We start from the raw sequence: 14,413 nt of genomic DNA, 5'->3' as shown, positions 1-14,413 counted from the left end.
TCCCCACCTTTCACGTACCACAAACAGTCTCCAAGTCCATGATTAGCGATGAAAGCAGCCCATGTGGGACATCAGGCAGACACAGCCGTCTGCGGGCTGAGTCAATGCTGCTGTTTATCATTCGTCTGCAATGTCATGTCCTGAAATGCTTGGTGATATCCTGAGAGTCAGGACAACACCCTCATCCCATGGTGCACGTCCAATGGGCACCACAGAACACAGAGGACATTTGGTCTCATCCCCCCTCAAGCAAATGTGAAACTGGGGGAGGGGGGAGTGACAGTGGCTCTGAATTCAGTGTCTGCTGCTTTATGGCAACTCTCAGTAGCTCTCTAATGAATATTTCTGTATGCATGTTTCCCATTGATAATCAACTCAGAACAAGTCTTAAGTGCCCGCATTAACTTGACAGATGTCCCACTAATGTTAAATTAAAAGTACAAACATAGCATGCAGACCCGCCCTGCCCTGGATTTTAGTTCCAAGAACAAATTCATTTTTGCATTTTCAGTTTTTTTCCTATGTTTCCTAAAGACTAAATTTCTTGTCTGAAAGGTAAATATAAGCAAGTGGAAAGCAGCTCCCTGGGTGTGGCTGGTGGGAGGGAGGTGCTGATTCTCATGGAGTTCCCGAGAGTGCACAGGCCCAGCCGGACCTCAGTGCCCGCAGGAGACCAGGCTCGAGTTTTGTGCCTTTAAGTGAGTGTGTTAGGCGGGGTTGGCCTGTCCTTGCAGATGGCCCACCAACCCTCCCGGTTCAGATGGTAAAAGTGGAGATACTGTGACCAAATCCATGCCCCTGTGATGTAATCAAGCTGTGGCACCCAGCTTTAAAGTCACGTGGGCTTCACTTAACTCGTTCAACATTCCGACTAAAGGGAATGATTCTGTTCCAGTCATTGAGGGGAGGGGATGGGGATGGGTAATAGGCCTCCACAGGGAATTGCGCCATGAGTCCCCCAAATTCCTTGCCTTTTATGACATATGGGATGATCTGGTGCCAAATCACACTCATGGCCAGGACTAGAGAACTAACCCCTGAGCATCCATATGGTCCCTTCTCTGCCCTTATTCCCAGTGACCCTATGTGTGTTGTGGCTTGTTCTACAGGCCACCTCACATAGCTGGAGGCGGACAGGAATAAAAGAGAGAGAGAAGGAAGGAGGTCTCTGCCTTCTCCAGGAGCTCAGTGAATTTGCTGGGGGAGAGGCCAGGACTTTCTCCCAGGTTCCACTGTGTTTGCGACATCTAGAGAGTGTGGCACATTTAACCAGCTCACGAAAGCCTTCAACTCCTCTGAGGTTTGCTAGCCTCTGCTCCCCCTCTGTGAGACCCCTACTCTACGCATTCGGTCACTTTGCAAGTAAAACCATTACTGGGCTAGGGGGATAGGAAGTGCCAGACAAAATGACTTCAAATTAAAAGAAAAATATCCACCTTCACAGATGAGTCTAGGAAGTCAGCCCACCTCTGACTACACACAGGTCTCAGTTAAGAACATTTTTCTTTCTAACCCTCACCCGAGGATATTTTTTTCATTGCTTTTCAGAGGGAGTGGAAGGAGGGGGGAGAGAGAGAAAAGAGAGAACTTGGTTGCCTCCTGCACACACCTCAACCAGGGCAGGGATCGAGCCTGCAACTGAAGTACTTGACCTTGGCTGGAATCGAAACTGGGACCCTTCAGTCTGCAGGCCAACTTTAAGCACTGAGCCAAACCGGCCAGGGCTTACTGAGAATATTTTAATGCTGTTTCTTAATAGCAATGCCTGTGTCTTTATCACCCTTACCCCTGCCCACTGTCAAACGAGCAGAGAAATATGAACCGTCACCATATTGGGGCACCTCTCTGATGATTCCAGAGTGGGAGCTGGAACATGAGGAGTTGCAGGGACAGGCAGGAGGCAGTCCCCGCGCCCAGGACCGTGAGAGCGAGGGACTGAGTGCTTTTCACTAACAGACCCTCTGTCCTGCCCAACGCCATCCCAATGTCCTTTAAGCACAGTCGCTTAATTGATCCTTGCTGGCAGTTTAAGTGGACTGCAGCTTAATTTGTGACATGAGGTCAGCCGAACTTCACTCCGTAATCTCCACTCTGTGATTCAGGTCTATTCTTTGGCTGGTTCCAAGGCACCAAATTAGAATTCTTTCTTTTATAATAAGAAAAAAATTAGTTTATCCACAGAAGCAAAGATAAATTAATTCGAATTCTGTCTACTTTATAGAAGAGAGGACAAGGGGGAAGGTATTATTTATATATGAGAACAATTTTTGTTATGCAGGGTGCTGGTTTTGTCGTTATAATTTTAAAAGCTAGAAAATGAAGAGCCGAGTAAACTCAAAGTTAGCAGAATGAGGGAATTATAAAGAGCAGAATGAAACAGAAAACATAGAAAAAATACTATATTTCACAAGAGCCAGTTCTCAGTGCAACCACCCAAGTAGGAACTTCAAAATGCCACACTACCCTACCTCCGTAACAGTATGTGGCTGTGGCTCCAGCCAGTCCTTGAGCTCCCGAGCTTGGGAAATTTGTCAGATATTAGATCATCATTGTCTAAATTTTTCATTGTGGCCCCAAATAACAGAGCCCCTAGAAAAACTAAAAAGTTAGCTTACTTAGTAATGAGGATTCCCCAACCATCCCATTCTCTTCTGTTTAATTAGCAATACTGGTGACCACGAGGGGACGTGGAGCGGATTCTGAGCATCAGCCCTCCATCCAGACTTTCCCCAGCAAGGGGCCTACACCGCAGCTTCGGACAATGTCCTCAGAACCAGCCTCTTTTACTTATTTTTCATAATAGGTTTCCATGGACTTTTAGAGAGAGAGGAAGGGAGCGAGATAGAAGCATTGACGGGAGAGAAACATCCATGGGCTGCCTGCTGCAGACCCCTACTGGGGATCCAGCGGGCAACTCGGGCACGTCCCTGGCATGTGCCCCGACCAGCGGGCAACTCGGGCACGTCCCTGGCGTGTGCCCCGACGGCAATGGAACCGGCGACCTCTCGGTGCGCGGACGACGCTCAACCACTGGGCGCACCGGCGGGCTGAACCTGCCCCCTTTAAGGAGGGAGGGTGTCCCTGCCCTGACCGCGCCCCGGATTCCAGCAGGCCCCCCGCGTCCCCCGACAGCACAGCCCCCGGAGACGGCGGCGATCGCCGGCCCTGCTTCTAGGAGGCGCTGCAGCAGCTTCTGGCAGAAACGGGGGGTGGGGGGGGGGGTTCAGACAAAATGTGCTTTCCCCAGCGCCCGCCCCCCAGGGCCTATCGCAGGGAGAAGCTGTGATCAGGGCTTTGTCATGATAACCCTGCAGCACCGGGGCTGCCACCGCCCCTCCCAGCCCGTCAGCAGGGTGCGCGGGGCCCGGCCCGGCCCGGGGAGGGTGCGGGCGGCAGCGGGCCCCTGGCCCCTCCGAGCCCCGCGGGGCTGGCGGCGGGCGCCCCTGCGGGCAGCGGTCCGCCCGACGGCCCAGGGCCCCCAGCCCGTGGCCCCGAAGGGAAGCACGTGGAGCGTCCGGGGTCGCCGGGCAACAAGCCCGCGCGTCTCAGAAGCCGGTGGGTGCGGGACCTGGACCCCAAGGGCCGCGGGTCCGGCGACGCGGCCGCTGCCCCCAGCCCCGAGCCCCGAGCATCTCGGGTCAGCGGCCCCGACGGCGGTGGGAAACCTGGGAGCTGGGCGTGCGGACGCGAGTGGGCAGGTCCTGGTGCGCGAACCAGCGGGCGGGGCGCCTCTCGGGGCCGCAGCGGGCGCGGGGCCCCGCGCCCGCCTCCCCCGCGCCCGCCTCCCCCGCGGCCGCCTCCCCCGCGCCCGCCCACCAGCCCCGCGGGCAGGCGCGGGGCTCCCGCCCCAGAGCAGGGGCTCCCCAGGGCGCGCTCCCGAGGCCTGCGCCCCCGCGCCTCCCCCGCCACCAGCAGGGACCCTGACCCCCCCCGCCCTCAGCCCCCTGCGGGGAACCCTACCGCCCACCCCACCCGTGATCCCAACTCCGGAAACGTGGCCCTGAGCACCTGGGCTGTGGACCAGTGTCCCCAGCCGCCGGCGGGAAGGGCCGCGAGGGCTCGAGGCGGCGCCGCCGAGCGTTCCCCGGGCTCCGAGGCTCGCGCCCCGCAGGCGCTGGTTTTGTTTCCTAATCGCAGGTGATCCTCGTGCAAACCACCCACAGGGCTGGACGGCTGTGAGGGGCGATTCTCTAAACCCGCAGCACAACCTGCCCCTTCTGGACTGTGATTTTCTATGATTTCATTTTCCTCTTTGAGTGTGGGTGGATATTAGACGGCGCACAACCACTTTCACTCTTCATCTTTTCATTTAAAAAAAAAAAATTTTTTTGTTTATTGATTTTAGAGAGAGAGGAAGGAAATGAGAGAGACAGAGAGAGAGCAGTGGTTTGTCGCTCACTTGTGTATGCATTCATTGGTGGTTTTCTTGCATGTGCCCTGACCAGAGAGCAAGTCCGGAAACCTTCGCTATCCCGCGGACCGTCTAAGCCGCTGAGCTACCCCGCCAGGGCTCATTCGCCATCTTTTCAGAGAGCACATGCTGGTACTGAAACTGTCCAAAACATCTTAGGCAGGTTTGTGTTCACAGGCCTTTTAAACGCCGCCAGAGCGGAGCCTTTCGCTGCAGCCCTCCCCGAGCCGAGCAGCATGAGCCATTTGCAGAACTTGCTGTTGGATTCCCTCCTGGGCACGAAGCACGTGGACAGCGCAGCCCTCATCAAGCTCCAGGAGCGGAGCCTGTGTGTGGCGTCACCAGGGTTCGGCGTAAGAAAAATGAGTTTGGGAATAAAGCTTAAAAAACAACAACAAAAAGTTGGGGCATAAGAGTTTTAAACAAACCTTCTGTAAAGAGCCCTAGTGAACATTTTAGGTTTCCAGGCCTTTTGGTTTGTGTCTCAACTACACAGCTACTCTGCAGGTGTCATGGGAAGTAGCCATAGACAATGCGCGAAAGAATGGGTATGACTGTGATCCAATAAAACTTTATTTATGGACACTGACATTTTAATTTCATGTCATTTCTACATACAACAAAATATTATTCTTTTGACCCCCCCGCACCATTCTTAGCTTGCAGGAATTCAGAACCAGGTAGCGGGCCCGCGGTGGACAGCCGGCCATCGTTTGCTGACTCCCCGTCCACTTCACCTCTGCAGATAATGCCCAGTGACGTCCGCATACTGGTGAATGGGTTCGCCAAGAATCCTTTGCAGGCCAGAAGAGAAGGGCTGTATTTCATGGAAAAGGACTACAAGTGTGTCCGGGCAGATGATTATTCTCTCTACGCTAAGAATGTGAGTATTCAAGGTTTGAAAACAGCGGGGTAAAAACCATCAGGAAAGAAGCTGACTTCAGTTTTCTGTGTCTCTTCTGATCTCATCTGTAAAACAGACTAAGCCCACTGTTGCAAAGGCAATGCTTGAGACGGCAGCCCAGTGCCAGGGGAGCACATGCAAAAAAACGTACTAACAGGCAGCCTGGTTTTGAGGAGTATGTGTTCCTGAACCTATCAACTAACCCTTGCCCGAGCTGTCTCTCTCCACTATAGTCCATTCTTCATATTCTGCACCCTCCTTTAAAAAAAAAAAGTGATATTACCCCATGCTTAAAACCTCTCTTGCCTTTTTGTTGCTTATACGTAACTAAGGAGGTGAAATCATGTTAACTGGAAGCCCTATATTATGGATTAGGCGCACTTCATCCACATCATAAACTAAGTAGCTTCATTTTACAGATGAGGAAACTGAGGCTAAAAACAAGGTGAAATAACTCTTTCATAGTCGTGCAGCAGAAAACGGAGGTGCTGGGATTCAAGCCAGGGGTGTCCAATTCCAAAATGTATTGCCTTTCTCACTGGGATAGGGGTATATTGGGGAACTTTTACAAAACACCCTGCTGTATTACAACAGGTTTTTTGGTTGTTGTTGTTTTTAAATATATCTTTATTGATCTCAGAGAGAGGAAGGGAGAGGGAGAGAGAAATAGAAACATTGATGATGAGAGAGTCATTGATCGGCTGCCTCCTGCACGCCCCCGACTGAGGATCGAGCCCGAAACCCGGGCATGTGCCCTGACCGGGAATCGAACCCTGACCGCCTGGATCCTAGGTCGATGCTCAACAGCTGAGCTACGCCCGGCCGGGCTTACAACAGTCTTAAACTTTTTGAGTAAAGACAGCTAAGTTAGTGGGACACAGTGGAGAGTCCAAAAACAAATGTATGAATTTATGGAAGTCAGAAAATGGTGAAAAATACGGCTGGAGGGTAACTCCTGTGATTAGAACCAGTTTTATTCTTACGCAGGAAAACACCGGTGTGATTATTGTGAAGACCAACCTGTATCTTGTGGTGGCAACTTACACTGAGGGCATGTATCCTAGTGTCTGTGTGGAAGCCACGGAGAAGCTGGGTAAGTTTGCCTTTGTTCCCTGTGGCAGTGGAGTCTTCTGGCTGCGACTGAGACCAAATGAGCTAGGGCAGAAAGTAGGAACCGACTGGAAGGATACTGAGGATATTTATAGAACCACTGGGAGGATGGAGTCCAGCTGAGCCACAGGGCAAACAGGAGCACTGCTAGAACGTTTCTCTGTCTCTCCTGAGAGGGTCAGGTTTGTTCTGTCCCCTTGCAAACTCCCCCTTTTCCTGGCTGGTGTCATGGCCAAGCCTCACATGCCACCTCTGACCGATTTGACCAGCCTTGGATGGTGTGGAGGAGGGAGGCAACGGGTTAAAAAAACAAGAGAGGTAGCTGCTGGGGGTCCCACCCTATAAAGGAACCTTTTACAGAAAAAGAAATTACTGTGAGCCAGGCACGCAGCTTGTTGGTATCGGCTGCGGTCTCCTTCCATGTCTATACATTTTTGAATAAAGATCTAATATAGAACTGGGAGGTTATATCTTTTAGAGTTGAGCTTAATAAGTGATATAAATTGTATTTGTGTTTCGATTTTTAATCTAACTTGAAATTTCTAAAAGTTTTTGGAATTGCTTGACCACTTTTTTAAAATAGTAGAAGCCTCTGCTTCTACTCGGAAGGAAAGCAGCAATTCCTTCATCCTTTCAGCACACCCTCACGGGTGGTCTACGATGTGCGCTGCACTGTCCCAGTAAACTGGGAAACCAAGGATCGAGATGCGTTCTCTGCCTTCCGGCCTCTGCACACGATGCCCTATCTTCCTGAAATGCTCCCTTTTCTGTTCCTGCCCCTTCACATCCAGTTGGCAAATTCCTCAGAACCACTGAAGACCCAAGTCGATCTCAGGCATCTTCCCACTGTGCTATGTGTTCTGTGCATCCCTTTATTATTACTCCACTGTAGTCCTTTGTTTACCTAGACTGTGACCCCTAGAAGGTAAGACCTGTGTCCTGATCATTCCCCTTCCTCCAGTACCCAAGATGGGATCAATTGTCAAGTAGGCAGTTAATACGTATTTGATGAACAAATAAATGAATGGCCCCTGCCTAAAAGAATCTGGGGAGGCTCCAGAGAGCTGAATCTTAAAGGATTAATTAAGAAATTGGTAACATCACAGAAACTATATATTCTTTTTTTTTAGGTCCTCACTGCCCTAAGTATTTTTTAATACTCCCCCTGTCCTATTGTGTATGCCTATCACACAAAAAATGGCACAGAGAAATCATCACAAATAATACATGGAACAAATCTGATACCTCTCTGAGGCTTCAGAAGGAACAGTTCTAGGACATGCAATAGTGTTGCATCACTGACAAAGCATGTCATTGAAGTGAACACACTTCAAGGATATGACATTAAAACTACTGGAAGAATCAAAATGTAATGGTCTGACACAACTGAAACACTGACCACAATTCTAAAGAAGGCATATTTTGCAGGATGAAATTCTTCTTTAAAAATTTTATTAGAAATTACATATTCTTGCTTAGAGCCATAAAAAAACAAAAAACAAAATAAAAAAACTCTGAAGAATGTGTGTACTAGTTAGAAGGGGACGCTGACATCATGCCACTAAGACCCACTGCTCTGGGGAGGGACGGACTGTTTTGGAAGCAGCTGGATGCTCATGAGGGATGGATAAAGCTGATACCCACTCAAGAGCCGGTTACATGTCTCATTACTTCTATCTCCTTCACTTGGTTTTTAAATTATTTTTCTCCATCAAAAAATTATACATGATAATTATAGAAAATTTGGGAAGTAAAGAATTATGACTGTTTAAAATTTTTTATTATGAAAGATTCTAGGAACATAATTGATGTTTTTATATCTCTATCTCCCCAGCTAGACAACGGAACTCCTGGGAGGGCGGGGACTGGGCCTGACCAGTCCTCCTTGTGTCTCCAGTCCCTAGCGCAGTACCTAGCACCTGGTCGTCACTCGCCAGTGTTTATGGAATAAACAAATGAATGAATGGATCATATTGTGGTGATAATTTGCTGCTCAAGAATAATAACCATGTTCTGTTTCTTTCAGGAGAATATCTAAGAAGAAAAGGAAATTAAGTCATTGGAAGACTGTGAAAGACAGCTTTTAGAAGAAAACTGTAGATCCTAAAAGATGCCTTCTTTTGTTGTTGAAAAACAATAGTGCAGAAGATGCTGAAAAGAAAGAATGAGTTAATAAAGCAATGTTTATTTCAAAAGGTCTTCTGAAATTGGAATTATTTGATCAACTTATTTTTGTTTTTTTAAGTGCTGGTCATTGACATGAGTGTGAGAACTCATAGTTTCATAGGGAATATCTGTTGAAAGCAATTATACTATTGTCTCTCTCTCTATATATATAACAATTGTTTATTATAAATTGTGGTAAAATAGGTATAATATAAAATTTACCATCTTAACTACTTTAAGTGCCCAGCTCAGTGGCATTAATTTAAGTAACTCACATTGTTGTGCAAACATCGCCAACCATTCATCTCCAGAACTCTTTTCTTATGGCAAAACTGGAACCCTGTACCCATCAAACACTGACTCCCCAGGCCCCTCTCCCTCCAGCCCCTGGCAGCCCCTCTCCCACTTTCTGCCTCTGAATTTGACTGCCCTAGGCGCCTCACATAAACGGAATCATACAATATTTGTCCGTTTGTGTCTGCTTATCACTTCATATGTACTCATGTTTTATCCATGTTGTACTGTGTTCATGGTTTACCCATGTACTCATGGTTCATGTATACATGGTTTATCCGTGTTGTACTATGCATCAAAATATATTCATATACACGTGGAGTTGACTTCAAATAATTGTGCATGGATGCACATTTCTCTGTTTTCAGTATGTGCCTAGTTTTTGAAACAGGGCCCCTCACCCTGCTGTACCTGCACTGTGAGGTCCTCATACCAGGTTAGCAGCGGCTTCAGAGTTGAGGCTGAAAGTCCAGTCATCCAATAGAGGGCCTGGGAAGCACTGGGTAGGGGGCCTGTGCCCGCCCGCACCCTGCTGGCCCGCAGCCCCCCCAGCCTCCCAGTCAGGCTGAGCCGCTCTCTGGGAGGGAGCCCTGCAGCAGGAGGGGCCCTGCCTGCAGCTCATTCCTCCCACCCCACGGAGGCAGCCAACCGCCACGATGCGAGGGGCCTGAGAAGACTCCTGCAGGGAGCTCAGGGTCACCTTAAGAAAGATCACAAGGCACATGGAACTGTGACCGCTTGGTGGTGGGGAGAGGGTCAGATGAAAACATTTTCTCTTTTAATGACAAAGACAAAAACTAAGAATGAAAAGTAATTCTGGGCCGGGCGGCTTGCAGGAGAGGGACGGGTGGAGAAAGGAGAGAGAAAGGGGATGGGGGTTGGGGAGAGAGAAACGAGGAAGGGGATTCCGTGGGAGTGTCGGGGGAACGCTCACCATATTCCACTGGGTTCTAGAGAGCCGGGAAAAGACACTGAGAATTGGTTTAGCTGTATTAAAGGATTACTAATTACAGGCGTTTCTGGGAATCACTGCTCTGCATTTCTAGCTGATCACAGTGCAGGCTGCAAGCATGAGCCACGCCATGAATACCTGTCAGAGCATCTTTTGCTGTAAATGTTATTTGACTGGGACACGTGCTCGTCAAGAGTCCCTCTATCCCCATGCAGCCAAGGTGCCTCCTCGGGACTAAACCAAAGCAGCCCAGAAGGATGCTTTCTAAGAATAAAGGGTGGGTGGGATACATGCCTATAGATATAATCCACAAAATTCCTTTTTGTTATTTGGGGTGAAGGTTGGTAGGAGAGGGTCAACAAAGCACAAAGAATTGCTTTCTTTGCAGCCCCTAAGCCCCATTTCCTATCCTTACCACACACACACACACACACACACACACACACTCTTTTTGAACATGGGAGCCATGACAGTTTCAGAGACTGTGGCACCTAATCTTCAAACATATCCATTCTGGTGCTTTGCAGATAAACAGAAGCTATTTTTCCCATTTTACAAAAAAAAAGCCGGGGGGCAGGATACAAAGGCCCAAGTGCCTGTTACTCATGGTGCCAGTTCACTCAGGAAATCTGTCATACCAAGCATTGTGGGGTTTGCGTTCGAATAAAAGAAGGTTAGGTTAAACCCAAGCCAAACACCGTGGCTTTTAGCGTAGGAACGTGCGCAAGCCCGGTGACGGCGGCAGCAGTGTCCCCTGGAGCAGTGTCACGCAGCGCAGGCACCTTCCTGAGCAGCACCGCCTCATTCAGGAGTTCAGAGACAACGTGCAACTTGGGGTGGAGGGCTGGAGTTTCTCAGGCCATGGACCCCTTCAAGCACAAAAACCCCCAAAGGTTATGACCTTGGTTGCATCTAAAAGTAAAGACTTTCCTGTTTTAGATTATAAACTGGTTTAGATGAAAACCAGCTGATGTGTGGACAATCTGGTGGGTTCAATAGGCTTTTCAACCCTTGTAATCATCTCTCTACTAAAGTAAATGTTAGCCTAACCATTGACATCTGATAAGTTACTCTGTGCTACCCAAGAGAGATAAACTTGATTCATTTTTTGAATAGTTAATAGGCATTTCTTATCACAGGAGATTATTTTCTTTTGTTATGATGTCTAGAAATATGTTTATATACATATGTAGTTAAGTTCAAATAATTGTACATGTATGCACATTTTTCTGTGTTTCAGTGTGTGCATAGTTTTTAAAACACGGCACTCCTTAGAGAACAAATAGTGAATTTCCTTTGCACGCCTGAAGACCAGGCGGTGGTAATGGAGAGGCTGGGATGCAGACCTACTGGTGAAACAACCCAAATTAAAGAGGAAGTGGTTCTGTAGGGACCACTGGCCTCTTTGGCTGTGTTTTTGCTGAGACTGACTACATGTTTCCCTACTCCAGCGAAGTGCACAGTACCACTTCTCAGGTTAATGAAAACAATCTCAAAAGATAAGGAACTTGCTGTTTCTCAGTAAGAAGACAACCTACCTGTCAAATTATGCATAAATAAAACCATAACTAGAGAGCCTCAGTCATTGACAGCCATTAATTTCTTCCATCCTTTCTGAAACAGCCCAGAGAAAGAGGCAAGTGACAAGCAGTTCATACACAAAGATATAGGCGTACTAGGGACTCCTGCCAACTCTACAGGATCTAAAATAGTCCTCTGGCAACTAAGCAAGGAATGGATTCCAGGCCCAGAGGCAACTGTGCACATCAGAGGAATGGGCTCCCTCCCTCCAGCTGGGGCCCCAGCTAATCCTGTGGTCTTCCCAAGCAGCCAATTCTGCTTTTAGGGCAGCCAACGCTTGACAAAAGCCAGCTGCAAGAGCAGCCCAGCCCAAGCTCATGCCCACATGTTGCTACTGAAAATGTTTTAAAGATCCTATAACACATTCACTCTCCTTAGCAAGAGAGACTGTCAGTGTCTTCCCTCCTTTCAGAGTAAGCAATACCAACCTCCCTTTGGGGGTTCTTCAAAGACCAATTAATAAGATTCCCCATCCTGGCACTAACAACTTGTGTGTGACTTGACCAAGACTGGTTTATTTCACATTCAGCAAACATTTCCGGAGCACTTGCTATGTGCAAGGCTCTGTTCTGTGGCTTGGGGAACAGTTCAGAGAGGGCTAATAATAATTGTTTTTTAAAATGGCTCAGGGAGGAGTAATAAAAGTAAGATCAGCTCCAATGTATTGCATCCCTACTGTGTGTCAAGCCCCATGGTATACACTTTACATAATTGTTTCATTTGATCGTCAAAACTATCCTGCAAGGTAAGAATTTTCATTCCCATTTTACAGATTAAGAAACTGGGGCTCAGAGACATGAAGGGAGTTGATAAAGTTCAGAATATGAAGGTTGTGAAGGAAGTTGATTCAGTGGTGCCTGGGGAGCCCCTGAAAGTTGTTGAGCGCTGGCATGACTTGATTAGACCAAGGAAGTATATGGAATGAATCAAGAGGTAGGTGCATGAGCCAGGAGATCAGTTAGCATTTGATGGGAGATGTGAAGGCTGACATGCACATCTAAACAATATGCTTATATGCTTTAAGAACATAATCATCTGCAATAAAACTGCAAATGCAACTCAATTAGACCAGGAGGGGCTGGAGAGGTTGGAGGTGACCTCAGTGAGTGGAGCTGTAATAGAAAGTTCGAGTTGAAGAAGCAGAATGGAGGGGAAAGGCCTTCTAGGGATGAGCCAGGTGGAGGTGGCCATGGGGACCAATGAGCAGAGGCCCAGGTTTGCTGGGGGCACAGTGAGTTCCTCCGCCTGGCTGGTGCCTGGACAACGGGGGAAGAGATGGTTGGGCAGTGGGCTGGAGCATGAAGGACATCAGCTGCCAGACTGTGGACTAGGCTTTACGCGCACAGCGACGGGAGAGAGTCAGAGATTTCCGAGCAGAGACGGAGCACGCAGAAAGGGGTGTGTTAGGAAAACTCGAGCCCTGGACCTGGAGGCAGTGTGGAGGATCGGTCAGAGGCAGGGAGAAACTGGAGACAGATAACAGATGAGGAGACTGTTGCAACAATCCAGGCCTGACATGACGAGGACTTGAACTAGAACAGGGGCGGGAGGCCAAGAAACCAAAGGACAGGAAAGAAATTAGGAAGGATTATTGCATAGGATTAGGCTGCTGGAGAGGAGGGTTCCAGGAGACGGGTGAGATTCAAGCAAGGTTGATTTGTTGGAAGCACTTCCAAAATGTCACTCCATGACTGGTTCACAGATATTTATGGCTGCTCCAGTGTCATTACCTAACTCACTTACAACCTGAAAACTCACACCCACCTTATCAATCATGTGAGATTCAGTCCCTGTGTGTCTTCACAGACAGATTAGCCTGGCCTTTTAAAGAAGTCCTTATATCATGATAACATGTAATTAACTTTTTTTAAACCAAGGCTTTTGGAATCCCAGGACTCCCCAATTCAGACTTGCTCGAGAATTCCTAGAGAAGCTCAGAACTGGGAGCTAAGCGCTAACACAGTTTGTCCGACAGGAAGACAGATCGCTCTGCCCTACAGGTGACCTTGGGCCACGTGACGGCTCAAACCTTATCGAGGGGTCGCTCCAGTGCTGTCCAAGTTGTCCTTGCTTCACACAGGAGGGTCATGTCTGCCAAAAGGAAGGCCATCCTGTCACTGAAGAAATGGTTATTCTGTGCATAATTTGGTGGTAAATAGAGCTCTTTCTAGAATTCTCTTTTGAGGTTCAATCAAGGCATTTAGATGTGTGAATTAAATAGACCATGTTGTGTGTATAAATGTGAGGCTGTTATGGAAAATAGACAAAATAAGTGATAACGAAAAAGAATCATTGTTTGATTCTATCTGAGCAAAGGAACAAAAATTCTATTGCCTTTGATGAAAGACTTTCTTCTGTGCAATATGTAAGTAATAATGCTGTGGTCACGTGGGTACTGCTACTTTTGCCTAGAGAATAATTTTCCCTCTTGTAACTATGACTATACCCTCAAAAGCAGCATTTCTACTTGAAGAATATTAAGCAGCTTAAGACCTATGAGCAGCAGTGACTCTTCAGCCTGGGGAGTTTTCCATAAGCCTCCACATTTATCTCCCACCGTGGATGCTGGACACCAATTCCGTGAAACCCCTGCAGACTCCGCCAATTCACGGACCCGGTTCTCAACCAGCTGCCTCGGCCTGTCATTTTCTCCTCTCTCTGTCCTGCTTTTGAGTGTTCAGGCGGCCTGCTTCACCCTCCCATTCCTGTCTTCCTCCCACAGGGCTCAGTGCACAATGTTCCCTTCCAACTTTGACCTTGGTGCCTCCAGGTGACATTCTGATGCTCCACGCTGGCCATGCTTTCTAATTTCATGAGCACTTTTAGTTATTCAAGATTAAAATACTAGTAAGTTGCCCAAATCTTGACTTAAATGTACACTTCTGGTAAAGTCCTGATATCAGGGTCATTTGTTTGTTCATTTAACAAATGTTTAATGAGCACCTACTAATTATCAGGCACTGGACTAAACACTGAGATATCAAAGGGAAAGTCA

At 48.1% G+C, this 14,413-nt stretch overlaps 1 protein-coding gene across 1 annotated transcript; it reads left to right on the top strand.

The window, feature by feature from the left end:
- The first annotated feature begins 4,647 nt into the window (after positions 1–4,647).
- Positions 4,648–8,480, top strand: PFN4 (profilin family member 4). Its single transcript, XM_016218956.2, has 4 exons — positions 4,648–4,764; positions 5,157–5,294; positions 6,303–6,408; positions 8,452–8,480. Exons 1-4 carry the CDS (start codon positions 4,648–4,650, stop codon positions 8,478–8,480), a joined length of 390 nt encoding a protein of 129 aa, XP_016074442.2.
- Positions 8,481–14,413: the final 5,933 nt, after the last annotated feature.

The sequence above is a fragment of the Miniopterus natalensis genome, chromosome 13 (genome assembly GCF_054644295.1).
Source record: "Miniopterus natalensis isolate mMinNat1 chromosome 13, mMinNat1.hap1, whole genome shotgun sequence".
Lineage (NCBI taxonomy): Eukaryota > Metazoa > Chordata > Mammalia > Chiroptera > Miniopteridae > Miniopterus > Miniopterus natalensis.
Note: the sequence above shows the minus strand (reverse complement) of the source record. Positions and strands in the feature narration are given on the sequence as shown.